At 45.3% G+C, this 27,095-nt stretch overlaps 1 protein-coding gene across 6 annotated transcripts in view; it reads left to right on the top strand.

The window, feature by feature from the left end:
* Positions 1-27,095, top strand: part of BCAR3 (BCAR3 adaptor protein, NSP family member) — a 360,529-nt gene that overhangs the window by 246,002 nt on the left and 87,432 nt on the right. For all 6 annotated transcript variants that reach the window (XM_069641839.1, XM_069641840.1, XM_069641841.1 and 3 more), the window contains 3 exons: positions 3,181-3,312; positions 9,288-9,730; positions 21,875-21,975. In XM_069641839.1, the coding sequence (XP_069497940.1) occupies positions 3,181-3,312; positions 9,288-9,730; positions 21,875-21,975 (676 nt within the window). The remainder of the gene's footprint in view (positions 1-3,180; positions 3,313-9,287; positions 9,731-21,874; positions 21,976-27,095) is intronic.

The raw sequence follows: 27,095 nt of genomic DNA, 5'->3' as shown, positions 1-27,095 counted from the left end.
GGGGAAATTATATTTTTTTATTTTAAAAGAACCTTTACAAAAAGAAACCCATTAAAATGCATATACATTTTGTAACATTAAATTACACCACAATCAAACAACCATTCAATAAATAACTTCATTTCAAATACAGTAGTTTAAATGGCGAGAGTTGGCATCCTTTCAGAATACAATCACCGAGTTAGAAGGTTACAAAGTTAAAGTCTTAGAATGCACTAAAAGTATTAGAATGCTCTATAAAAACCTTAGAAATAGAAAGGAAATGTAATGTATGGCTAGTTTACAGATTTAGGTAAAAGATTTAATAATAATACGCCACAACTGGTATAGTGGAATGTGCAAGACTCTCTGATTCACAATTAGGCCAATAGTTCCAAAATTCTGCTGATTTCATAGAATCATAATTATGCACACATACAGACAGATGCCACGTAGGTGGCTGGGGCCGAACTTGGGTAAGGTTATGAATGTGAGTGGAGTGGATGCCATGTGTGAAAAGGACTGAGTATCGGACGGCCGAGATCAGGACAGAGACGCAGAGATGATCCCCCACCCCACCTGGAGATAATACGGACATTCAGCGCCTCACTTCCGGACAGCAATGCCAATTAACCAATCCACTAACAATTTCACCCCTCTGCATACACCTCTCAAACTCTATCCAACCACAAGCCTACAACACAACAATCTGCACAATCTTCACTACACTGCAACAACAAAATAAACCACACAGACTCGCACAACAGCACACGACGACTACCGACCGTAAAAAACACCCCAAGCCCAGCCAATGCACCCACCGGGCTGAGGCCGCCAACAGCACATCACTGCTCTCTTGCACTTTTCCAGCTTATTCCCACTAACTCACCCCACTTCCCTTTTTCAGAGGCGCCAGGGGACCACTCCGGTGGTGATAGTGCGCGGTACAAATATCCTTTAACATTAACACATATTGAACGAGTATACTCATAAGCTGCCCCCAGTTCTATGCATTCTGTAAAAACATGTCCCGCAGTTTCTATCAATTGTGGTATTTTACAGATGCGACACAGCCTTTTTTCTAACGGCATCTTAGTGTGGGCTCCCAGGAAGACTAACCGAGGTAATTGGTTGATTCGCGATCTAAGCCTTAGGTTATGCACTGCTGGGCTGTGACTCTGGCGAAGGTAAGATTGTGTTCTAAAGTACTGATGGGTAACATTTGACACATACTTATATGTCCGTAAAGTTGCTAAATGTTGATAATTGTACTGCTCAACCTTCCTCTTAAATAATGCCTTCAAAATGTCATACTTTGTTCCTCGTTTAAAGTCTGTATGCCAGCCCAAATATGCAAATAACTTATCATTCAATGCTATAAACTTGCAGTCTATTCCTCCCAATTCCTTCAGACTAGTTCTTCCCATCATAGCTAGCTATGAACATTTAGGGTTGGATTTAGATTTCAAAAGTAATTCCCCTCTCCTCACAAGGAGCTGGCCTGTCAATGATAAGCCCAATTCTAGTCTTAAATGCTTGACCGGAGTTGAGGGAACCAATTTAAAGATATTTTTCCAGAAAAAACCCTCCAATGTGTTAAAGCCGTGAAACTATTAATTAGTTGCTTACAGGATAGTTTTCTGTGTCACTTTACATCCATTAATTGGCAAGGAATTGTTTATGGTAGAATGTTTTATCTGTACACTGCTGGAGTTTAACACATGTGAGCAAGCATCTGCAAGGTATTACTTATTTTAAAGCACAAAAGGATACACTTTAATGAACTGCATGAACTATTTTTCTGCAATGCATTAGGAGGTGCATGTTTGCTTTTTAAATCCAAACAAATTCTATATTGATTATGTGGGTCAGTACATGGAATTTCTCTTACATTATATGCAGGGACAAGGTATCGAAGGGAAGGACTGTGTGTGGCTATACCCGCTTGACATGCATAAAAAGGATATTGCAGGTCACCTTGGAGTTCTGTGACCTTTTAAATAACTTACCATTGCATTACCACACCACCGTACTACAGTGTTGGTGGTGAGGCGAAGGAAAAACCTCCAGCAAAATGCTAGAGGTAATTTCTGCCTCCTTGCTGCCAAAAATCAGCAGAATTACAGCCGGCGGTAATTCCGCCATTGAAGTCCTATACACGGGCACTAACACCACCATACCACCACTTGTAATCCGGCAGTAATTCCACTGGATCAAGTGGTGGTAACGGTAATTTTGTTTGGCAGTAGTCAGGTGAATTTACCACTTGAATACTGCCAAACTTCTTGTGAGGAGTGAGAACTTTGTCTCTTATTGAATTTAAACTACCAGGGCGGGCCTTTGAGGCAGCAGCACCCCGGGGCAAATTGGCACCCCTCCCTCCCTTCGCGTCCCTGGTCAACAGGGGGAGAAAGAGGGGGCGGGCAGGAGCGCCATATTTGTTTTGCCCATCCCTGCTCCGGAGCCTCGCAGGGGTTAGTCACTGAAATAGGTCGCATGAGCGCCCTATTCCAATGAAAACCTCCTCGCTCCTGTGTCGGAGCAGGGAGGTAATCTTCGTGTGAATAGGGTGCTGAGCATCCTATTGTTAAATGCCCCGGCCTTCTCCCACTATGCCAGCTCGGGGGAGCCCTTAAAAGACTCCCCTGAGCTGGCGTGGCAGGGGGCTAATGGTGCCCTGGGAGGGCATGGCACCCCGGACGGTCGCCCGGCCCGCCCTGCCCTAAGGCCGGCTCAGTAAACTAACCATGGTTACTGAATTCTTACTTAATTTCTGGCGCAGAAATGACTTCCCGCTGGTAGGTGCACTCTTCTACTTCACGGGCCTGGGTCAGCGTGTGGGTTTCGGTTTGGGAAAAGCCAGCCTGTGTGTCCTTCCTAGGGCGGAAACCGCACTGGTGCAGTGCCAGTGAGGAGCGTGAGCCAGGTGCACGCACCGTCACGCTCTCCGCCGGTGCCGCGCACCTTTGCTCGTGTTTGCTGGAGTTCAAAGGGACAGGCCGGGCGGGGAAACGGGACACCCACAGGAAAGTCATTAATGCGCGGCCCGTGTGACGAAGGCTGAGGAGAAAATGAAAGTTCCTGTCAGCGCTGTGGCGCAGGCAGAGCAGCTGCAGCTCTCAGGCAGGTGAATGGTGCGGCAAAGGATTGTTGTTTTTTTTTAACGGGGACCTTTTCTTCTCCTTTGTTTCCCCCTCACAGTTTTCCAAGGACAGGTACATCATGGATGGAGGGACCCCGGAGAAACTGAGGCGAGAACTGGAGGAGGAGCTGAAGCTGAGCAGCGACGACCTGCGCAGCCACGCCTGGTATCACGGACGCATTCCGCGACAGGTACCCCCGCCAGCACCCCCTACCCAGAGCCACCCCCACAACCCCTGCACACCCAGCGCTGCTCGTTCCCGCGACTCCCTGCCCGTCACTGTCCTGCAATATTTGCTTAACACACCTATGCGGGAAAAAAAGGAAGTGCAAGGATTGAAAAGTTGTTTTGGTGCTTTAAGCGTTTCATAATTCGTGACTGTGTTCATCGGACCTGGCAAAATATTGTTCCCCTGAGTGACCTTTGCTGTTTGAAAGCAGTTCTCCCGCGAGGATAGGAGATTCGGCCACACTCTCCCTCCAGGTCCCACCCTTGTTAAATTGTGCCTTTTTTTAAAACTTGGAAATAAAATAATTGCTTCATCTGCCCAGTCAAAGAAGATTTGAAACCAGATCGCACACGTTGTAAATACTTCAGCGCACCAGTGCGGTCCGTGTCTCTGACCGCCATCAGTCGTGTGAAGGTCCACACAGGTCTTGCACTGTGACTTTGAGCCGTCATAATGGGAACGCGCTCAGAGTGCGCGCTTCCTGATGAAACCAGTCGTCGTGGCCCGGCTCGAGGGGCTGCCAAGAGGAACACGAAACGCAGCCTCCCTTTGCCGTACAGCGGCGGCGCGCGACGTAAAGGCCACCGTGGCAAAGGTCACGCTCCATGAGCAGAACGAGTCCTAGGGACTTCCAGTTCAGTGGCTTCACATAGCTCACGCGATCTGGGCCCGTTCTTACGATAACAACCAAACCCGCCAGAAGCCACTGTAACAATCAACTGATCTCCACTTAAGTAGCTAGAGTCGCTATAGTGTGTCCCACAGGCCGCCCCAGCGGCATGTCGGATGGGTGGGGGCACAGCAGCCACCCTGTAATATATAGAGGCCGTGCTCTGTCATTTTACCACGGCAGCTGCTGGCGCCAGAATTAGCATATAACACGCGATGGCCCAGAAGGTATTAAGAAACAGTCATTTTGCGCACACAAAAAAACATTTTACAAACGTGATGGGGAATGCTTGCGAAAACACACCGCAGCTTCACTCTGAACGAGTAGAGCTGGAGAGCCAAGAATTGCTTCGGTAGGGCCGAGGCCTGGCTCTAGGTCCCCCCCACGGACCGATCCCACGAAAACCCTGGCTCCCCCCTGGAAAAAAAACGTGGCCCTAGTAGTGCCACATTCATATTGGATTCATATTTGGGCATTTCTTTCTATGTTGCCCGCGCAGCGCCAGCAAAATGGAAAGAAATGCCCAAATATGAACCAAAATACAGCGGCCCTGATGCCCTCTCGGCACCCGAGCCGGCATCACAGGCAGATATTTTTTTTTTCTCTTCATATTTGGGCATTTCTTTCTGTTTTGCCCGTGCAGAGCTGTCAAAATGGAAAGAAATGCCCAAAAAAGAGAGGATAGGGCAGGGAGTGGGGCCTACTGTAATTAAATCTGTCGTAGCTGCTGGCCTGCTGCACTTCTGTCTCGTCCTACACCGAGTGACTCCCTGTCCTGCCCCCAGCCAATCATGTTATCTGGGGGTGGGACAGGAAGTCATGGCTCGAGGGTGGTGTGGGGGCGAGCTGGGCCTGCAAGTAGCGTAGGCCAGGTTGCTTTATTTTCCTTCTTGACGCAATCGTGTGTGCGCAGTTGAACTTATACTGGGCAGCCATTGTGGGGCCCGTGGCGTCTGGGGGTACCGGGCCGAAACTAGGGTCGGGCTGGAGCCCCCGTTGGAGCTTGGGCCAGCCCAGGCCTCGCAAGGCTCACCCAGCTCTATGCACAAGACCCTATATACCTTTACCCCTGGATAGGGTGCCTGGAGACTCAGGCATATGCCTCCCTGATGAGGCACATGGAGGCTGAAACAGGTCTGGAGCTGCCTCCTAAAGAAGTGGAGTGGCCTTATAAAACGAGCTATCCACTCCCTCAACAGATTAGCAGTTGGACTTAATCATTTGGACAGCCCCTCCATTTGTGACGAACACCAAAAGGGGCGGTGGGTGCTCAGGCTGCCCGAAGGGAGTCCCACTGAGTTACAACAAATATCTTGAGCATTTTCATCACATTTTTAGTTCCCCATTTGAAAAAAAGGCCCTTTGCTCTGCTGCAGGTCTGCCGACTGCATCCACCTAAAACACTGGCGCTACACCTAATCATACCAAGTGACATGACAGCAGGATTTAGGGCGCCCTCCAAGCAGTAAGTAGCGGAACATGTGACTGGTTCCAGGAAGGAAAGGGGGGTACAATAGGGATGTAACGGTATAACGGTATACCGTTAAAGATACCGTGAACAACTTAATTGAACAATAATAACCGTCAGGTTGTTTATAACGGTATACCGTTAAGTGTGCTTTTCAATCTGATTTGGAAAGGCTGCAGTAAGCAAGTGCTGCACAGCCTTGGTCTTGCACTCTCGGATGTGCCGTCTTCCAAGGGGCTTTGTTTGGCAGACAAGAGCATAGGGAAAGTGAGGCCACATTAGTAAATGCAGCTTTGCTGCTGTGACCGCTCTTTCTCTGTGATCAGTAGAGTCGGGTCAAAGATCAGTGGATTTAGCGCAAATTGTGTTGAAAGCTGCCCAGTGCCTGAACCTTTGTATTCCCCATGCAAAGCTGGTAATGATGAGCTGACTGACTGGCTTATAAGCATACCGTAGACTCCAGTTCATAGACTCCGCCAGACCTAGATTTCATGGGCAAACTAGAACAAAGTTAGTTTGTTTCAGGCATTATTTATTTGAAAGGCTAGAACAAAGTTAGTTTGTTTCATGCATTATTTATTTGAAAGGCAGCATACAGATTTTAAATGTTTTCACACAGTCATGCTGCTCCGTGCTACAGGTCAGATCTTCTATGGTGATTGTCCTGATTTTCAATTTGCAATTAGCAAGACCACAGGGACATAACGAGGGTGAGCTGAGGGCCTGAACGGAAAGTGAGCATTTTATTTTTCCTTTTGTTCGTATGTAAACAAATTTAATAAAACATTCAGGGACTTGCAAAACAGTGAAGCCAGGAGCACTTTTCTTAGCAACCACTCAGCTGGCAGGAGCAGAAATGTATCGATTCAGCCTGGCCCGGCTTCATGTGCCATTAGTTCAGTAAGTTAAGGTCCTACTGCACTGAGCAAACACACATTGGAACAGCTCTTGCTCTGACTGTGCAAATTGTAAAAAAAAAAAAAAAAAAAAAAAAAAAAAAAAAAAAGGACGGCCAGTGTAGTCATGCATATCGAATCACTCTCCCCATGGTTTAGATTCAATTAACTTAAGTTTCTCATAGTCATGGATCGGATAGCCATCCAGTTCTGTTTTAGCTTAGAATTCTGGGATTTGTAGTTTTCCCACCAATTTGAAAGATGGGGAACTACACAACCCAGCATTCAAAGGGGTGGGGGGTGAATTAATCAGATGCCCTTCTGATGCATGTCCACAAACAACTTTAGACTGTGTGAACACTGGGCCTATCAGTACTTTCTGCTAGTAAATAAACTGCCACCCCCACTGTCCTCTGTGTAGATTTGCACATTGGCACTAGAGTTGTTGCTTCCCTTGATCCTTCACCTACCGCACTGGACTCAAGCAGGCAGGACAGATTCTACATTCAATTTGATGTATCCAGAGCAATGGCGGTGAAATACTTCTTAAGTCTATTCTCAATTTGTGACACCCCATTGAAAGCATTCCTCCCACTGAACGTGCACCACAAGAGTCCTAATGCACTCAGACCTGGGGAAAACAGTAATGATGGGTATGGGGTGAGGTGGTGATCTAGGCCATATTTGTGCCGATATATATTTTAATTTTTTGTCATTTTCAAAGTTTTTTTCTTGCCACCAGAAAGAAATAAACAGCGCCCACTGAGTGCTGTCCCTTTACGATTACATGGTCAGTTGTGACTCGGACATCAGATCTTCATAATCACCAGGCAGATGGTAAAGATTATGCAACCTTTCGGTGTGTCTGTGTTGGCTATGACATTGTGACAAAAGAAACACAATGACGCACAGGCGTGACTTTTCTCCCTTTAATGGGATAAAGAGTTGTCAAATTGATTTTTTGTCACAGCGAGGGGTCATGATGCCCAAGCCATGTGGTTCCAAAAAAATGCAAGTCGAGGCCAATTTTCAAAGCGATGACCTGTGACTGAGCAGCAAGCTCATTGCGCAAAATGTGCGTTATAACACTTCCACTAGTCACTCTTTCATTCAAGGCAATCAACGAGTGAGTGCCATGAAAGACCGAAATCGGTAGCCGCCTTAGATTCCTGGAGGATCAGCTAAATATGTGCAGAGACAAGTTTCAAAAGGCTACCTTGCTACAGCTGGAAAATCTTGCCTGCGTATTCGTAAGTTAACTAAAAAGCGTTGACTTAATGGTAAGTTAAAGAACTTCAAATGCAAAAACGCAATGTAAAAAAAAGTTCTTTTATTGGTACAAGTAGTTTCAGTTAAAGCAGTTTTTAATGCCATTCCGTAAACCACACGTGCCTGACACAAAATCAATATGTTAGCAATAGGAAGAATAAATACAGTGCCAAGAAGGAAAAGGATTTACTTTGGGTTGGCGGCTTTGGGGTGTACATATTTATAATGGATAATGTGTTCTAAACATATGACAATGGGGGATTTCTCTGGTTCTAGCATTGAATTTACATATAATAAGTCACACTGTGAAATTCACTCATCTCTGCTGGTATTCCTTGCTGCCATACCAAAGGGTAACATGTCTGTGATTACTGAACAGCTTCTGGCCCGCAAGTAAACTAAAGGCTGTAACGTAAAGATATAGAGTGCGTGTGTGTATGCGTACAAGCGTATACTACCATCAGCCTCCATTGATCTGTGGCATGCAGATTATCAAGATAGCAACATGTTCATCTTCACCAGTAGCAGAAGGGCTTCACCCCTCCCCCCCCCTCTCCACACGTGCATTTGTGTTGTTTGGTGGAAGCAAGGGGTGGCATTTCAGTGGAAAGTATGTTGAAAAGCCCAATTCTGGCCCTGGGTGCCTAGTTTTGTTTGTGATGATGAATCTGACAATGTATGGATTTTAAAGAAAATATTTAAGATTAGTTGACTCCACCTGCTATACTGCGATAACCATGATATACCTTAATTTGGCAAGAAGGTTATTGTACCGCTATAAAACTAATATTGTGACACCCCTAGGGTACAATACGTTTCCTGAAACTTGGGGTAGATTTCCTGATTGAAAATTACTGTGATGCTCATTCTGACCCGAACACCCCTCAAAAGGAGATCATTACTCTACATCTTCCTGGGAAAGATGGACACTACCCCAAACATCCTTGAAATGTATAGAATTCCCTGATCTCCCTTACATTAAATCAGTATGGGCCAGGAGGATAGCTCAGGGGCAACGCGCTTGTCTTGGCAGCAAGACAATGCATAGCAACACAGGTTCGAATCCCAGTCTCGTGCTTAGAAACTGGATTTCGGCATTACGCGCGTTATTAAAGAAAAAATATAATTGTAATTATAGTAGTCTTAGAAATAGGCTGAACAATTGGAGTACATTTTGTGATAACATTTCCCTTCCATAGTCTCCCAGTGATAAATATTCCCATCTAAGACAATCTCTGGTAGTTGTGTACAAGGCGTTGAACCTGAGATAGTGAATGTTCAATCACTCACTCACTGCCTAGAAAAGTTAAACGGAGGTGTCCTCAGCAAAAGTGACAACAGTGAGAAAGATGCACCAGGGATCTTCAACCTTTGGCTCTCCAGATACTTTGAACTACAACTTCATTCGGCATAAGCCAGCATAGACCGTGGCGAGGGATCATGGGAGTCACACTCCAAGACATCTGGAGAGCCGCAGGTTACATACCCCTGGATTAAGCAATGTAAATGGTCTTGTATTTGCATGCAATGCCTATTATCTGAAAATATATCTGTGTGCCATTGAATCTACCAACATAGGCAGCTTGTGAAACCGATTTCCTTTTCCAGTGTGTGACATGTATGTTGTCTTGCAGGTATCGGAGAGCTTGTTGCAGAGGGACGGCGATTTCCTGATCCGGGACTCTCTCTCCAGCCCTGGAAACTTTGTTCTCACCTGCCAGTGGAAAAACGTGCCACAGCACTTCAAAATCAACAAAGTGGTGGTCAGACTCAATGAGGCCTACTCGCGGGTTCAGTACCAGTTCGAAAGGGAAAGCTTTGACAATGTTCCAGCCCTGGTGAGGTTCTATGTGGGGAACCGTAAGTCGGTCTCCGAGCAGAGCGGAGCTATCATCTTCCAGCCGATCAACAGGACTGTTCCGCTGAGGTGCACCGAGGAGAAGTACGGAGCATCTCCCGTGAGACACAGAGAGGGAAGTATCGGCGACGGGAAGATTGAAACGCCAAAAAGACTTAGCCTCAATATATGCAAATTATCATCTCAGGAGCAGACCTTATCAAGAGGAAATTTGCTAAGGTATTTTATTTGATATCATGTGCATGATCTTTGTATAATTATAATGATGTAATATTTATATAGCGCTTATGCCTAAGCTCTTTACATAGAACATATTTACATACAATATCACCCAACCAAAGTCGCTAGACAATTATCGACCTAACTTGAAATCTTTAAGCTACAAGTATCTAAAGTGGCTTATTGACATAGTCAATTAGGCAACAAACAGTGTAGCACATGGAGAATGGTTAGAACCAACGTCTTGTGAAAGCCATCTTGAAAGATATATTCTATTTTTGATGCTATATACCCCACGATACTACTTCCTCTTTTGCTAGAGGCCATGTCCCTTTGTGCCTCCTCTTCCCCTGGTAAAGTTACAGATGTACAATTATCTTGCACACTAAAGATTTCAGTTTTCCTATACTCACAGAGGGTTCTTGTGGGCCATCCTAACTCTTCTGTCTTATAAAACAGGCACTCAAAATCTGGAACTCTGCCGTCTGCCTGCTTCTGCCTTTTAACCTGGAGGCTATGGGCCCTTTTCCAACCCTTCACATATTTCAGCACATTCCATGACGTCGCCCCGTCTATCTTAGCCCACACCTCACAGGCTCAGGGTGTTGGCAATGAAGTGTTCTGGATCCAAGGCAATCACAGAGGCTGCTTACATTGTCCCAGTGAGACCCTGCTTGAAGGAAATAAATGGACTGGCACAACCAGATTCCTCCTTCCTTTCACATGGTCCTTCCTTCTGCCATGCACTGCTACGAGTGTGTTACAGCCAGTGCTCCAGATAAGATTTAACAGTGGGAGTGTTTTACTCTTTTTTGTTAAATTTGGGAGTAAAATGATTTTTAGGGAGTAAAAATGAAAGTCCAATTCCCAATAGGAGTATTTTATAAGCAATTAAAATGTTTTAACTGGAAAGCTGAAATGTTTTAGTAATAATAATTCCTTTGCACCTAGTTATTCATGAAGGTTTACTTCTCCAAGCAGGCAGCATCATTGTAGTTTCTTCCTGTGGTACTATGCACACTACTGGTCCAAACATATCCATGGAGCTCTGTGGGTGAAAGCAGGGGCACAAGGTCCTACGTGTCTGTTTCCTATTTTTTGATGGGAGTATTTTTACTCCCTATTTTTATTTTTTAGGAGTATTTGCCTATTGTTACGGAGTACACGTGGCCGATACACCCCTTATCTGTCTGTAGGGCTGGTTACAGCTGATAAAAGATACAGCTGATTGCTGTAGAGCAGGTGTGCAGGAGCGGCTAGCCTGCCCATGTGGTGTTCTGTGCTGTCCCACCAGTAAATGACATGGGCAGTCTAGCTTCACGTGCACACCTGTTTTGCAGCAATCAGCTGTATCTTTTATCAGCAGTAACACACCCGTGGCCATTACTTCATTCAATGGAATATATTTACACCGTCCACAGTCCAGCAATCGTCATTCACTCAGTAAACACGGGCATCCATACCGTATTCCCTCTAAAAGCAGCCTTGCCCATTTTTCACAGTGAAGAAAAAAACAATATCCTCTGAGAAAAGCACGTAAAATGGCATTTCAGTCACCAGTTTATAACCACACAGGCTACTCCAAGCTTCCTGGGCCAGTGCAAACAAATGGCAGAATATGTGAACCTGTTGCAAGCTAACTGAACCCAGTGTTATTGCAACCATTTTTTTCAAGCAAATATTGCCATGCAGCCCTGTGTGTGTGATTATGTTGATGGTGTTTGTGGTTTACAATTTTTTTCTATTTTAAGCATGCCGTACCCCCTTCAACATTATAACCACCACCCCTTCCCATGCCCACATACTCCCATTCGCCAATACTCCCGCTCTTTTCTTGGATCACGGAGGCAGGCACCTTGACGGAAACCCTAGCCTGGCTTCCCTGTGCCGTCTGATGTCCTTTCCGTCTTGGCGAGGGAGAATATTTCAGGTGCTTTTAACCGGCCTCTGGAACTTCCTGGGACCCTACCGAGTGAGCTCCCAGGCAGGGGGAGTCTCATAATGTGGAGGGTGATTGGGGATGTGGAACATTGACGTTTAAGGAATAAACACCGGGTAACCTATGCTCCCTGGCAGTAGTAGGCAAGGAGACCAGTGGCGGGTGGAGAAAGCCGCCTATAGAATTGAAGGCATCTCCTTCATGATCCAGGGCAGCCTTGTGTGAGACAGTGGGTTGCTCTTGTATATTCGTACTTCTAGTATTGTTGCTGTTGGGAAGCTTCCACTCCTGATTCACATCTATGGAGAGTAGGGTGAACCCCTGGCCCAAATATAGCCCGCCTTGTACGGGGTTACTGTCTTTCAAAGGGGCTACCCAGTACAATATTGCTAAGAACATGTACTCACACAAAGAAATATAGATTTGAAAACCTTCATTTGTTTCAAATGGCACCGGATTGTTGGATGGCATTGCCACATCTTAAGGGTGTGGTTACTTTAAGATTTGCCATCAGTCTGCACATTGGAATCTGGCACATGAGGATTTTTAGAACATGTACCTAGCGGTGGACAATAGACTGTCTTCCCCCATGAGAAGAATGTGGGTGGTTTGAGCCAGCAACGGCTGTGTAGGGACAGTTGGAGAGAAGGAGGGGAGCGATGAGGAATGTGAACTCTTAGGGGATGCCGCCACAAGCAGTCCCCTCAGAGTATTCCCCTTGACCTAGAGGAGGAGATAAGGATGCAGTGCACTCTTCACATTTCAGTGTCATTGTGAAAGTGGCTCCATCGTCCTGATACTCTGAGCCACATCTGAAAAAGCAGCCCGAGGGGTGAGAGGGCGCAGTCACAGTTTCATTAAGGCCCGGTTATCCTGGACTGACCGACTCCAGGTGGCCAGAGAAGGCATCCTAGAGGCACACCCAAACCCAGGATCACAGTTTCAGTGAGGTGGTCAGGGTGAGGAAGGGACCCGGGCCAAATTACCATAGCCTCACCAGGGAGGACTGAATGCGGGGGCCCTCGCGGTCTGGAGCCCCGACTGTAAGCCCAAAGCCCAGGCCATTGGGGTGCCAACAAAGAACAGTAGTGTGCCTACTCCCCTCCTAGGCAGTGATGGGGAGGAGCGGAGTATTTGTATTTATTTTGATTCAATAAGCGCTGAACATGATACAACAAAAGTACAATAAGCATGAATGGCAATTTATTCAAAGCAAAGATGGAGACGATGAGAGGTCCAGGAGGAGGAAGTGTCAGTTATTGGAAAGAGATGAAAGACGATTGGATTTATATCTGGTTTGGAAGATACAAAGAGAAGATGATGAAGGGATAGGAAGAGGAGGGGCATTCCAGTGTTTTGGAGTGAAACGAGAGAAAGAACAAAAACCGGAAGAACAGGGAGGTCTGGGAAAAGTAAGTAGCAACTGATTTGGATGCATTTGTAGATTATAAGAAAATGGAAGAGAATGCAAGCATCAAAGGGTAAAAAGGGAGATGGGAAGTAGGGAAGGGTGATAGAGGTGTTGGGCAAACGTCAGAATAAGAGAGATAGCTGAGTTATAGACAGATTGGAAAAAAGTGAGAGGAGAAGCAGGAAGGCTGAGAAGAGCAATAATCAATCCGAGCAAAAATTAGGGAAGTGATAAGAAGCTTGGTGGTGTGGAAAGGACGGGCATCACCAATATTAAATAGGAAGAAGTGGCAAGAGCGGGGCCGCTTAGAGATATGGAGAGAGAGAAGAATCAAAGGTCACTCTAAGTTACGAGCAGAGGCGAGAAAGGTAGTGAGAAAGAAAGAAAAGAGAGGAGGGGTGATGGAAGTGGGTGTCATACTGGCATAAAAGAAGGGATCTCCCTTTCTGAAGGGTGTAGTCACAGCAAGTAAGAAGACATCCAAAGTTGTATGGCAGAGGCACTGTTGGAGATGTTGGCATGGACAGAATCAGAAAGTCAAGCAAAAGAAAAGCATATTTTAGTGTCTTCAGTGTAGAAATTGCATGATTGGATTTAAGAGGATTTGATAGTAGAAAGAGGAATAGTTGAAAGGGGAAAAAAAGAAGGGCCAAGTTCTGAACCTTGAGCGACACCATAAAAGAGTGGATGTGAGGATGAGATTTGTCACGACCAAGAAAGAGAATAGGAGCGGTCACAAAGATAAGAATGGAACCACTTAAGAACAGAACCAGAGAAACCGACGGAAGTGAAGGAGGAGAGAAGAAGAGAGTAATCAAATTGGACAAAAGCCACTGAGAGATCCCGAAGAATAAGAATGGAGGATAGTTTGGAGTGACGGGCAGATAGAAAAGGGTTGGAGACATGGAGAAAAGATAGAAGAGAAATATGGTGGAAGTTAGCGGGAAGAGTGGAATCAAGGGACTTTTTTTACTACACGTATAACCAAGGTGTGCTTGAAGCAGGAGCTAGAATGGGAAGTATTAAGCGGGGTCGTGAGGTTGGAATGTGGATATTGTAAACTAGAGGGAATATGGAAGAGGGTCGAGGGTTGAAGCAGTGGGATGAGCATGTATAAGAAGGGCAGTAGTGTCAGAGTCTGTAAGCAGAAAGAAAGGAGAGATTGAGTGAGGGAGAGGGGAATGGTTGGTCGGAGAGGTGGGAGAGAAAACAGAGTGGAGAGAGCTGACTTTAGGAGGTACGTCAAAGAAAGCAGAAGAGGAGAGAAGCATGAGTGATTGGGAGGGCGAGGAGAGCGTGTTTTGTAGAAGTTGGAAAAGATTGTAAGTGGTTATTTATAAACACGCTTAATACCCAGAGGTTTCTAAGGGCAAACCCGGAAATCAAACCTGTGTTTCTCCATGTCGTCTTGCTTCCAAAACGAGCGCCTTGCCCCTGTGCTATCCTTCCTAGACTGATGATGATGATGATGAGGTGGTGAGGGGGGGAGCGAGAGCGTAAGACTAGAGCAATAGTACTTTTGAAGAGTGGAGAAAGGAAAGGGCAGCAAGATGAGAAGGGGAGTGAGATTATTTTCCAACATCATTCAGCGCTGCCGAAAGATTTACACAATGAAGGAGGGCAGGAGTAATATATTGTGTTACCCAAAAGAAGGGACACTTACATCATCACTAAAACACCATGTTACCCTCAAACATTTAGAACCTTACTGACAGCCACTAAACCAATGTGGGCTGTATGTACAAATAATTAATACCAATTACAAACTATTCACTAAAAAACGTATTTTAATTCATTTACTTATTCATAGCAAAATAATCAACATTAAAAAAACATACACCACATAAAAGTATGCAATGTTAAAAAAGTAGTTTTTCCACCACACAGAATCAAATACACATATGCTTGATATAATCCGCAATAGCAACTTAATTTCTCTTGTTTTTTACTGCGTTCACAATAGGCTATTATTGGTATTCATTATTTGTACATACAGCCCACATTGGTTTAGTGGCTGTCAGTAAGGTTCTAAATGTTTGAGGGTAACATAACAGCTGATGGGCTTATGGTGGAACCGGGAAGACTATGGGCCACGTGATCTGTCCTGTGACCACTGCATTGGCGGGGGGGAGGGCAGCAGCGAGCCAGCTAGGTGAGGGTGCAGGAGTGGCCCCGGCAAAGCCACATTGGTGTAAAGCAACTTGGGGGCGCACCCCTGGGCAGCAGACCTACTGCATGCCTCCCTTGAAGCTAACAGCACGTGAGTTGATGGTGGAGTCAGGAAGACTTTGGGTCACGTGAAGAGTGCCATGAAAGACCTCTGTGCAGACACAGGGAGGTAACACGTGAAGTACTGGATGGTGATGCACTGACCTGCCGTGTACTATCCTGAGATGTCTCATTGCAGCGAAGCTGGGCACGTCCTCTCCGCGAATAGATGAGCGTGGAAAAGGCAGGAAGTGGATGCAAGCGGAATAGCACAGGCTCTTTTCAGGCATCCATACATGCCAGCGCCGCTTGAGAGCGATCTGGGCTCCAAACATTAGGAGGCACAGAAGCAGGGAGCCTCCCTCTGAAACAGGTCTTGCTGTTGGTGCTTTGACTGCAAGCCGCCCTCAGCCGCGGTAGGTTGTGGTTAACAATGCTATTACTTCATTCCTGAAAGCTGCAATGTAATCACCACTTTCATTCTTCATTTGCACTTTGGCCTCAGCCAAATCTGGTCGCAGTGTTCCCGTTTACAGAAGATTAGGTTGGTAAACTCGGGGGTCAATTATCAATTTTGATGCCATCACCGCCACAGTGCAGCTTACGAAATTTATAACGTTGGGATGTGACCTTGTGTGTAAACCTTGTTGTTAATAGAGGTCCACTTTTTCATGTAAACATTGTCCAAGTGTTATGTGATTACTTCTCTCATTGCCAGTAACCTTTTTCCTCACAAGGATTGTTGGCCAGCTGGTCTGTATGCAAACCCTTGCCCCAGGGCCACGTAGGTTGTGGGCCCAAAAGGATTCAGGAAAGTAGCCAATCTCCTGTTAGTATTATCCATTACCGGCTGGCTAATGCATGCATGTCCCTTTCAACTGGTCTGCGAAGGGGAGGGATCAAGTGGATCACAAATGGATGTATTAATTCCCAACTAATCAAACCCAATTGGTACAACTGGGTGCCTTCTATTCACAACCTCAACAGATGAAATGTGGTGTTCCCCAGGCATCATCAATACCTTATGTTCTGTTCAATCTGTGCCTTCGGCCTCTGATGGAGATGCTGAAGACACTGGGGATTACCTTTCTTAATTATGAGGATGATGCTCAGCTTTTGGTCGATCTGAAACAAGGACATATTAATACATCATGTAAGATTCGGAATACCCTCTTCTTAGTTAAACATTCTATGGCCGACAACTTTGTAAAGATAAATCCACCTAAGACCGAGATATTAGTAATACATGAAAAACCTAACATCTGGTGTTCTTTAAGCTGGCGGACAGCTTTGGAACATGTCCAGATCCAAAACAAAAATCTGGGAATCATCTTTGACAACAAACCTCCATTAGAAAGGCAAATCTCAAAGGTGATCCCCACCGGTTTCTTCATGATAAGAAATTTGAGACCAATACATTCCCTATTTCACATTTCCCCATCAGACCATGGTGATGAATGCTTTGATCTCCTAAAGGCTGGAGTTTAGTAACAGCATCTATCGGCCTCCCGAAAGCCGCTATTCGGCGACTGCAACATGTTCAAAACATGTTGGCACAAATTCTTCTGAAAAGAAAAAAGGCAATCATGTCTCCCCTGCATTAAAGCCATTGCAATAGCTTCCAATACAACGACGTATTGAATTTCAAAGTCTTTGTATCTTGTTTAAGAGTCTTCAGCAGCTTTCCCTAGGCCCTCTTTCCAGTTAACTGAAATCACATACACCCGTAAGATCATGAAGATCTAGCTTGGACAAACAGATAGTTATTCCCAAATATCGTACGGAGGGAGTTGGAGGTCGTACCTTCACCGTTCAGGCGGCAAAAAGATGGACTGCCTCATCCCGCCTGCTCCAGATGGAGACTAATCTATTCACTTTTCCTTGAAAACATATCTTCTCAATGTATCTTAAGTCAGCCTCTCTGCTCAGTTCATATGGAATATATGAAGATAGTGCTAAAATATCCTTCAAGGTGAAAGTGCACTTTATAAAACCATCTCCCCACCCCCAAATAACCAAGGTGTACCCATCCGGCCTGGTGACAGAAACCAGTCAGCAGGCCTCAGTATTAATACCCTGGGCTATACTTTGTTATGCTATCTTATGTTAATTGGACTTATACAACACACCACTGCCGTTTGCATGACCCTGCCCTCAGCCCATGCTACCAAAGGCAAAGGATGTAGGTTACTTTCGTTTGTTTGCTAGCTGTATGACTGAAACACAGTTGTGGTACAAGTTTGTGCATAGCGAACAGAAGCCTTTCTCGCCCTCCCCCCTCCCCCCGCAAATACTACTTGTGGCCAGACAATGATTTTGTTGAGTAGAGCTCCTAAACTCGTAGATAGCACACACATATCCCCCTCTGTATGATTTCAAGGTCTTTCAAAAAGTAGTGGTCCTGAGGGGAATTAACACGTGAAGATCATCACAGACCTGAAGTCTGATGTGGTAAGGGCTTCCACACTAAGAGTGGGAGCTCCTATCTCATCAAGGAGACCTTAACACTGAAGACATTGGCACACAGAGCCCACCTAGAAACAAGCAGCATTAAAGAGCTCATTCCGGAGAGCAAAGCTATTTAGTGACCATGTTCATAATTGTCAGAGTGACATCATGCATTCATTTTTTGTACAACAAGGGGCAGTAGTATCTGGCAAAATGGTGACCGGTGTCCCCTGATGTCACAGCAAGGACAATCAACTTCCCTGGTGATGCCTCAGGGCAGCTAGATTAGCCACACTGGGTCAGAGTAGTTTTTGTGTGGTGCTTGCCATGGGTCTTTCTAGGACCATTGTGAGTTAGATGTGATCAGATACAGATCCAAATTCTTACTCAAATGCCTTTGTGATCACTAAGGCAACAGGATGTTATCGGTTATGCGGGATTGTGGTCTAGGAAATGGCCACTTTAAGATGGATAACATGCAGAGGTGTTTTTCGCAGTTATTTGAAAGGGTTTTTATGGTGTTGTTGGGGCTGTTTAATAGGTGTCTTCCTGTTCCATTCAGACACAGGTTTGCAGTTGGGGGAACTCACGTTTCCAGATTCCGGTCTCACGCATGGCTGGTAAGCAGCTCCAAGACTTTTTGTGAAAGTATGGGATCCCGTAGTGGCTCCTCTACTTCCTGAAAGGCTCTCTGTCTGGACAGCTCACCATTGCATGGTATCTACCAAGAGAAGTCACAGCAATAGATGACTCCATGCATCAGGTTCACAAGATAGTACAGCTCCCTACTACTGTTCCTTCAGGAAGAGCGGGTGGGCCTTCAAAGACCGGGGTCTCTCAATAGAAGGAGTGCTGGCAGATCAGCAATTCAGAGAATCCGCCTGCTTGCACAATTATGTCAGATGCTGGACGACCTGCTACGATAGATCTCAGGTCAGGAAGGACTTTTCTATTCTTCTAATGTCCTGGTTATCCTTCAGCTCCTACACAATAGTATAGTCTAGGCTTGACACGGTCGACTCCGGGACTTCAGTGCGTAGCGGCTATGGCTGTTTCGAAGCCTTGACTAGAGGTATCAAGGGGTGAGCTACTGATTGTTGGATTGCTCAGGAGTAAGCTTTATTTCCCAAATAACTGGTAAGAAGGTTATTGCCGGCATCAGTTATTCATTTTGGCTGCATGCTTTCAGGTATAAAGCCAGAGGTGTATTTATAGAGCGCCGGTTCAAATGATGAAGTGCTGAGTAGAGCTATCATATTTGTGGCTCCACGAGTTGCACTGTTATTTAGTTCTTCAGCAAAGATGGGCTTTTTGATGCTGATTCAATCAGAAGGTCTAGCAAAAGTAGTTTCCTTCTATGTAGAGGTTCTATTTTGGTGGAGAATCCAGACACTCTGGGCGTAAAGTCTGACCCAGCTTTCCAACCGAGGGTGCCGTCATCATTCCACTATTCTTGGAATTGTGTCCATGCTTCTTCCCCGCTTCATGCTCAGCTGAAAAGCTAGCAGTGGTATGACATGGATATCAAAAGGGCAATTATTTTAGATTTAGTATCGTCCACTTGCTTTTGTAAAGTTGGATAGTTTTGGTTGTGTCCATTTGTTTGGCAGTGCGCGTAAGAGCAAGAGAGGAAGGTCTGTCTCTAAGCAGGAGGAACAAATCCACTATCCCTTTGACATACTCTCTCGAAGCTACCACCCCCTACTAGACGGGCTGCAAAATCCAATGTGGTCTATTGGTATACAGTGAAAATAACGAAATGAGAATAACGAAAAAGAAATTCGACAAATTTAAAATAACGAAAAAATATAGATTTTTTTAAAACAAAAATATATGTGGGGCAAGGGATTAAAACTGGCGGGGAGGGTTTTGGGGTAGGGTAATAAAGCTAGGAAAACAGGGAGTTCGGGGGGGCACCAATCTGAAAAGATATTTTCTCATTATTTTAAATTAGTTTAAAACGTTTTTGTTATTTTTTCATTCGTTATTAACACATGGAACCTGTCTATTCCCCACGCTTTCGCTCACCATTGCTGGCAGCGAGTTGAAGAGTGCAGCGCTTGCATATTTAGTGTTGGGGTCTTCCATTTTGTTCTAATGTACATTCCTGTCAAAATAAGTGTATTCTTGAGGGTTTGAAGCAAAATTATGATGGAGGATCTGTTGGGTCGAAGGCCATGAATACTTTTGTAGACCTCAAAAGTATGCAGTGGGAGAAGGAAGAGGGAATTGAGAGTTATGCCTGTAATACTTACCAGTAATCCCCATTGCTCAGAGTCCTACTCCTCCTGCTCAGAGTTCTTGCCCTTTCCCTCTCTTTCCAAAGAAAGTGGGTGGCCTCAGTCCATATGGCTTGGAACATGTACTAGGGGAAATTAGGGGGGTGGGGGGGAGTTCATAGCTCTCCATTGGAGTGGATAGGCGAATATTACAAAGAATGAGTTTAGAACTGGATGGTTTCCTAACTGGGAGGGGAGATCACCCCTAAAGGAAGGAGTGTGATGTCCCATGTCTTGCTTAGTGACTAGCAACCACATTGCACGTATCAAGTAGGACCAGTTTTATATGGCATCTAGTGTTAAAATGGCATCCAGAACGTTTCACCCAATCCTTTCTTCAACAGTAAAGAACCTGGAAAGTCTGCCTTGTTTGGCGATGCTAGGTTGGGTGTTGAATGCTATTATGAAATTGGTCACTGGACGGTCCCATTAATTCTGGAGGTGTACAGGTTACTGAGCCTCCTCTCCTCTTGCAAATACTTGATCTGTGGCACAGGGACATGAGGTGATTTGGCCAAGATCACACAAGGTGATAAAATGAGACACTTTTAGATCAGAACGCGGGCCTAATTCTTCCTCGGGTGACAATTTCTCAAGTATGCCAAATCTCCTTCGAGGTCTATATTTTTGGAATTGCAAAGTGTATTTATTAACAACCCTTCTCCTTTATTTTACTAGCAGATGGCACTGGTGCTTGACCATCCTAGAGTTCCTTGAGAAAGTACACACTTATACGGTCAAGTTGTTGAATGCGTTAGGAGTCATGGAGCTCCAGGCTTAATCTTTTTCTCTTTCTCAGGGACTGTGAAGTGTAGACCTAATCTTGTATTAGCTCATTAATGGAATGTTGAGAGTGGGGCTGGTAATCGGAGTCCTCGCCACTCAGCCTGAAACTTCTGTTATAGGCCTTCAGAATATTCTCTGTCAGGGCACAGCTTATCCAAACCCCTGCCAATGAGCAGACGGGTAACAGCTGCAATGGGTGGGAGCGATTGACTGCACTAAAGTTCATGGGCATCCATCGAACTGCTATGGAGAAAAGTGCAGTCGGCTCGAGTTTCAGCCTGGAACTATTTATGATGTGTATTGCGTTTGTATTTTTATTTCCTCAATAGAATTTCCCTTGTTTTCTTTGCCACGTGACATATTATATACTCCTGTTACTGAACACTGGCTTCGGTAGAGTGCATTTGAAACTGGTGAACGGGAGTTTCTACCAGGGTTCGTACATTCTGTGGCTCATTTTCTCCTTTCTTTCCCTATTTTAAAATGCTAGTTTTGCGTGTTGCAGTAGCCCCCCCCGCCCTCTAGCCCCCCCTGCTTACATGGAATTAGCCTGCTCGTCCTTTGGCCACAGTGTGGTGACAGCCACTTCCTTTTGCTTTGCCACCACGGTATGGTTTGCTCGATGCAAATGCGTCCGCGGAGCTGCACGGACGCAGTTTGCCATTTCCTTATCTCCGGCTTTCAGCCCTCAAGGTTCCGTGTTCCCGCGGGGGCGGTAGAGGAAGGGGCAGGGAGGCATCTCTCTGCTGTTGACCCAGCAACACACAGTGGTTTGTTGACAGTGTAAACAGCTTCCAATAATATTGCACATCCGTCCCATAACTCGCCCCGTGTTTGTGAGGGATGTCTGGCTTAGATGAAAACTAAATGTTGTTCTGGTGACATTTATCAAACGCTTTGATATGGGCAAACACAGACGCGGCTTACTTGCTGTTCAACCCCTGGTAATCTTACTTCCTTGCAGCAGGGTGAGTGCACTCATTTTCAGGTTATTGCTAGACTTTCCGCTACACCTGCAAGCAATGCTTACCCCTTGTCTTTCTTTTATTTCTCATTTTTCTTTTTTCTTCTAGAAATAAAGAGAAGAGTGGCAGCCAGCCAGCTTCTCTGGATTACGTCCAGGAGAAGAGGCGGCCGCTGAAGGCTCACCAGTCGGAAAGCTACCTCCCCATAGGTAGGTTCACTGCCGGCCCCATACAAGGCATTCTCTATCTACTGCGTCATTTATTCCAAGAGGAAGGCACTTCCAGGTAGTTATTGACGGGGCCTCATCACGAGTTGGGCGGTATCTTGGTGGTTGTCCCGGGAGGACAGCTCAGCGGCAACGTGTTCGCCTTGGAAGCAAGATGACTCGAAGCAACATAGGTTCGAACCCCGGGTCCCCGCTTAGAAACGTCTGGGTATTTAAGCACGTTATAAATATGCATATTCGTCAAAAAATAAACAATTACGTGACTTAAAAAAAAACGATTCCTCTAACAGCGCCTCGATGCCCGCGGGCTGTGTGAGTGCTTTAAAAATGCAAATAAATAAAAAGTATACCGCTGGGGCTAGTAGCGTTACCGCAAAACCCCCTGGCGCTATTAGTTCCGGAACGTTAATTCCCCATTGGGCTCATTCGGGAATTTCCTATTCACCATTGGACCCAATGGGGAATTTTCAGTGCAATTACCGCCGGCGGTATTACAGTGCAAAAATTGGCTTATTCCCAGTGCATTTACTCCCAGCTCACAGCTGCGGGTAAATGCAGCCAAACCCATGATTTGGTGGACCCTTCAGTGTGGCGGTAATAGCGTTACCACTGCATTTAAGGGTTACCGCAAAACTCATGATGAGACTGCAAGTGTGGAGTTAGAAGGTTTCAAGATGAAGGAGGTGTTTGCCTCCATCCCCAGTAAATAACTATCTGTAAACCCCCCCCATGGATAATATGGCTACTGTTCCCCAGACCTTTTGAATTTGATGCATAACTTTGCAAAAAAAGCATTTTCTTTTCAGAAAGCGGGTGTATTGTGTCAGACCAAAAGAGTCCTCCAACTTTGCATTTCGTGGATTTTGTGTTTTCTTCCCTTAGAACAGATTTCGGTTTGGATGTAGCCGCAGTGGGAGCTTTGCGTTTTTTCCAACACTTAAGTAGCCAAAGAATGTGTAAGGCATTCTTATTAGCTCAGCAGTAGCCTAAATGAACCGATCAGCTTCAAAAGGAGTTCCAGCAATGTTAAGAGGGATGCTTCAAAAGGGTGAAAACCAACAGCTCTGGGACTGAAAATGATGGTAAAAAGTAGTTGAACTATGAACAGTAAAATATACAAGTAGTGGAACTCAGTTGCGGTTCACTCACTTTAATCTATGGGTCTGTGTCATCTTCCATTTTAACAATCGAAGAATTCTGTCAGAGCAGTGGGTTTTTTTCACGCGTCTTTCCTCTTCTCCTGTGATAACAGAGGGACAATTCGGAGTTCTTTCAAATTCTCTAAGAAGCTCCCTGGTAGTTATTGACCAGCTTTCAGCCTATCAACTTGCTGCATGTAGACAACGCACCATATCTGGTTTACATTCTTTACTACTGACCAAACAAACTCCCATCTTAGTTCTAGTAAACAAGGAGGTCCAGCGCAACAGAATTATCCATACATCAGATTTATACACGCGAACACAATGTACATTTGTACTGTCCGAGACTGAAATATCGGGAAAGCGCAACTTATCACACACTTCCTCTGGAGCGTCAGTGCAGGAATGCTGCTCTGTCTGTGTCTGCATAGAACCTTTCCATCCTCCTGTTTTGCCTTTATTACTGAATAGGCCCCATTGTGCTCATTGAATCCTTTAATGTGGGCGGACCGTTTCTCCTATGATTGTTGCGGTTTGAAGGCAGTATTATGTTACTTTCGCTGTACCTCAAGGGCCTGTCATGAAAGGTGTGTCAGCCATTTTGTATATACAGATCCTGCCACTACGTGGAGTCAGAGCCTGGTAGCATTTGACCTGAAGGGTCTTAGAGTTCAAGTCTCAAGTTATTTGGTAGATATTTCTAAGTAGTATAATATACTAGCTGTACCCATCGTAGCATACGCTGTTGTAGCATATCTTGAAGGTTATTAATGAAATATTGTCGCACGTTTATTTATTCACTCATATATTTCATTGTAAACACAATTAACACTCTCATTCTTCTCAGAAGCAACATTTAAAGAGCCGAATGATCGAACTCTTGAGAGAGCCTGTGGCTGGATACAGGTTTCAGAAGGTATAGGCAGATTCTCTCAAAAGTCTGTCCCTCTGACTTATTAATGGTAATTGAAAAGGCTAAACATATAGGAAACTGTCTTCCTTTGAATTTGAAGGCATGTTTGTATTTATCTATTTATTTATTCATTGGACATCTGTATGGCACCTATACACAAGTGTTTCCAGGCACCACAAAACCAATTGGGGGAGGGGGACGTAGGAAGGAAAACGAAAAGCGGTTATATTGGCCTTGTGGCTATTCTACCGTGCAAGAGCAAGAACAAGGTGGTAAGTGCAAGGGCTAGAGAGAGACGTGCAGGAGTGAGGTGCCCAAGGGAGGAGGTTCGGAAGGGCAAGTGCAGGGGGGGAGCCAAGAAGGCAAGTGCTGGGGGAGCTAGGTAGGCAAGTGTCGGGGTGGGGGGGTGAAGGGAGGGTAGGTGCAGAGGGCAGCGTGGAACAGTTTAGGGCTAGTCCAGGGAAGGGAGCCCGAGGGTAGTACTGGCAAGGGATGCTGGGGGGACTGGTAGGTGGGTGATCTGGCCCCTGTATAACTCTGAAAGGACCAGGCCCCAGTCGTAGCAGCAGAGGGAACATTAGCACGGGAGGGGGAGAGGGAAGAAAAAGGAGAAAAGGAAAGTCTTGAGAAATTTCCTGAACTTAAGAAGATCTGGCTCAAGTCTGAGGGGAGCAGGGAAACAGTTGCAGAGGGCGGAACCAGCCGAGGAAAGGGATCTACCTCCCACTCTCTGTTTGGAAAAACTTTTGACTTGCAGAGAGTTGGAGCTGGAGGATCCAAGCACTCTGGCAGGGAGATATTTAGGGTGGGAAATCTGGATGTAGAGAGGTCTCAGGCTCCAGACAGCCTCGTGGATGATGCAAAAGGTCTTGAATTTGATCCTTGCGGTCACTGGGAGCCAGTGGAGAGATTTTAGGGCTGGAGAGATTTGGCCCCTGGGCTTCAGGCCAAGGATAAGTCTGGCAGTCCTATTCTGGATTAGGTGAAGGGGGCAAAGGGAGGAAAGAGGCAGATTGAGAAAGAGGCTGTTGCAATAGTCCAGCCTAAAGAGAACCAGGGTCTCTGGAGACGTTGAGCTTCTGGGGGAATGTGAGGAAAGGAAGAATGCCCCTGAGGAGGTGGAGTTGGAAGTTGTACTTCTTGGCAAAGTCGAGATGGAATGAGAGGTATGCGAGGTATAAGAACAGTATCTAAGTTCAGTCCATCGATTACACTAGCCTCTATGATGTGTCTTTGTAGACGCGTATTTGTCAACCTTGTTCCCTTGCAGAGTCCCTGTGATGGTATAAGATTGTGCAGTAGTATAAGTACAGCACCTTCTTTCAGTTTTAGCTCGCGAGCAAGCATTCCTGTTGGTGTTTAGCTGTTGAGGAACTTTTCAGTGTATTCTAGATGATCACTTGGTTCATCACTTGCTACAGTATCTACTCTTTTGTAAAGGTACAATGTTCATTCATCGCCGTTTTTTTTTGCAGAGTTTCTTGCTGAAAAAGTTTGGCTGAAAAAACTCATCAAAACATATGGGGGTGGGAGTATAAAGAATAAATAAAAGGGAAGGTGGGTTTGGGGGGGTATCGCCCACCCCAAATAAAAAATAAATTCTAAGAGTTTTTCAGGGAAATAAATCATCAAAAAACTCTGCGAAAACAAATTCGGGGATGAATTCTGCTGGCATTCGGTTTAACACTTTGTTGTTCAGTTTCAAAGAATGCTCATTTGTAACGGTATTGCTCTGCCTTTGAGTTGCTGAGCTGTAACAGTGTTGAAGTTAATGTCACCATAGAGTTGATACACAGGGAGTTGGGTATGTAAAAGAAAAAGAAGGGGGTGGAGGCAACTTTATAGTTGCACCACTTCTTCCATCGCCTATTTCTACCAGCCAGTCTGAACATTTGATGTCTAGATAACTGGTTGTATCGTGCCAGGGAATCCCACCTAGTTATAGGGGTCCCCACGAATATCCGTGTGGTTGGAAGGAGAGAATTTATACTTCCCACGAAAAGCAAGAAGCTATTGTGGCTTCGAACATATCCGCACACGGACCGGCATCTTCCGCGGTGAGCCGTCCCTCCGCGACTTGATATTTTCAAAGCGGCGAAGATTCCAGAGCATGACAATAGCTTCTTGCTTTTCGTGGGAAGTATACATTCTCTCCTTCCAACCACACAAATATTCGTGGGACCCCTATAACTAGGTGGGATTCCCTGGCACGATACAACCAGTTATCTAGACATCGACATCGACACACTAACCCTTCAGTGTCTGTCCAGCCCTGATGAATGTGGCCCTTGTGCCACTGAAACCGGTAGGCTTCAAATATCAGGAAGAGTCCCAGACGAGTAAAACAATGAATTCAAAACCCACCTGGGCTCGCTGATTCAGGACTCCCCATCAAAAAGATGGGAATCATTTAGTAACCTCTAACCTGGATTCTGAAAACTAATCATGAGAAAGATCAGAACAGAAGAGGAATACGGGAGATTCAATAGAAATATGTTGATCTGTACCTCCTTTCTATACCCTGTGGATAGAGAAATCAAATAAAATTACTATTTTTTCATCTATGAAGCAGCCTTTTTTTGAAGTAATCCCAAGTACCTCTCTAGAGGACGAACTAAAAACAAAAATATCTTGTGAAAATATCCCCACAGAATTAATCAACCTGAGTTCTATTCTGTGAATGTATAAGGGTACACTCAGGCTTGAGACCCTTTTCCTTGGTCCTTTTGTGTCAAGTGGTACATTGTATGTACCCAATGTCGTCAATACCTTATGCACTCCCAATTCATAATTTGGTGGTAGTTTGAAAATACCAGCTGGTTTTGCCATTGCCACCATGCTCATAGCAAGGTGCCTTATGTCAGTTAGTGTTTGGATGTTTTTTAGAAATGAGTCCTGCTGGAACTTCTTTTTGTTCTGGGGACCTATTGAGGACATCATGCTAGTTGGGAAACCCTGTGTGTCGGCTTTGAGTGATAGTGCTTTCCTCGTGACTCATGTGAGGTTGCAGTAGCAATGGTAACATGCCTCGAGGCAGAGGGCCTTGT

Source organism: Ambystoma mexicanum, chromosome 1q (assembly GCF_040938575.1).
Source record: "Ambystoma mexicanum isolate Mex_15411 chromosome 1q, UKY_AmexF1_1, whole genome shotgun sequence".
Lineage (NCBI taxonomy): Eukaryota > Metazoa > Chordata > Amphibia > Caudata > Ambystomatidae > Ambystoma > Ambystoma mexicanum.
This window is presented reverse-complemented; position numbering and strand designations above follow the sequence as displayed.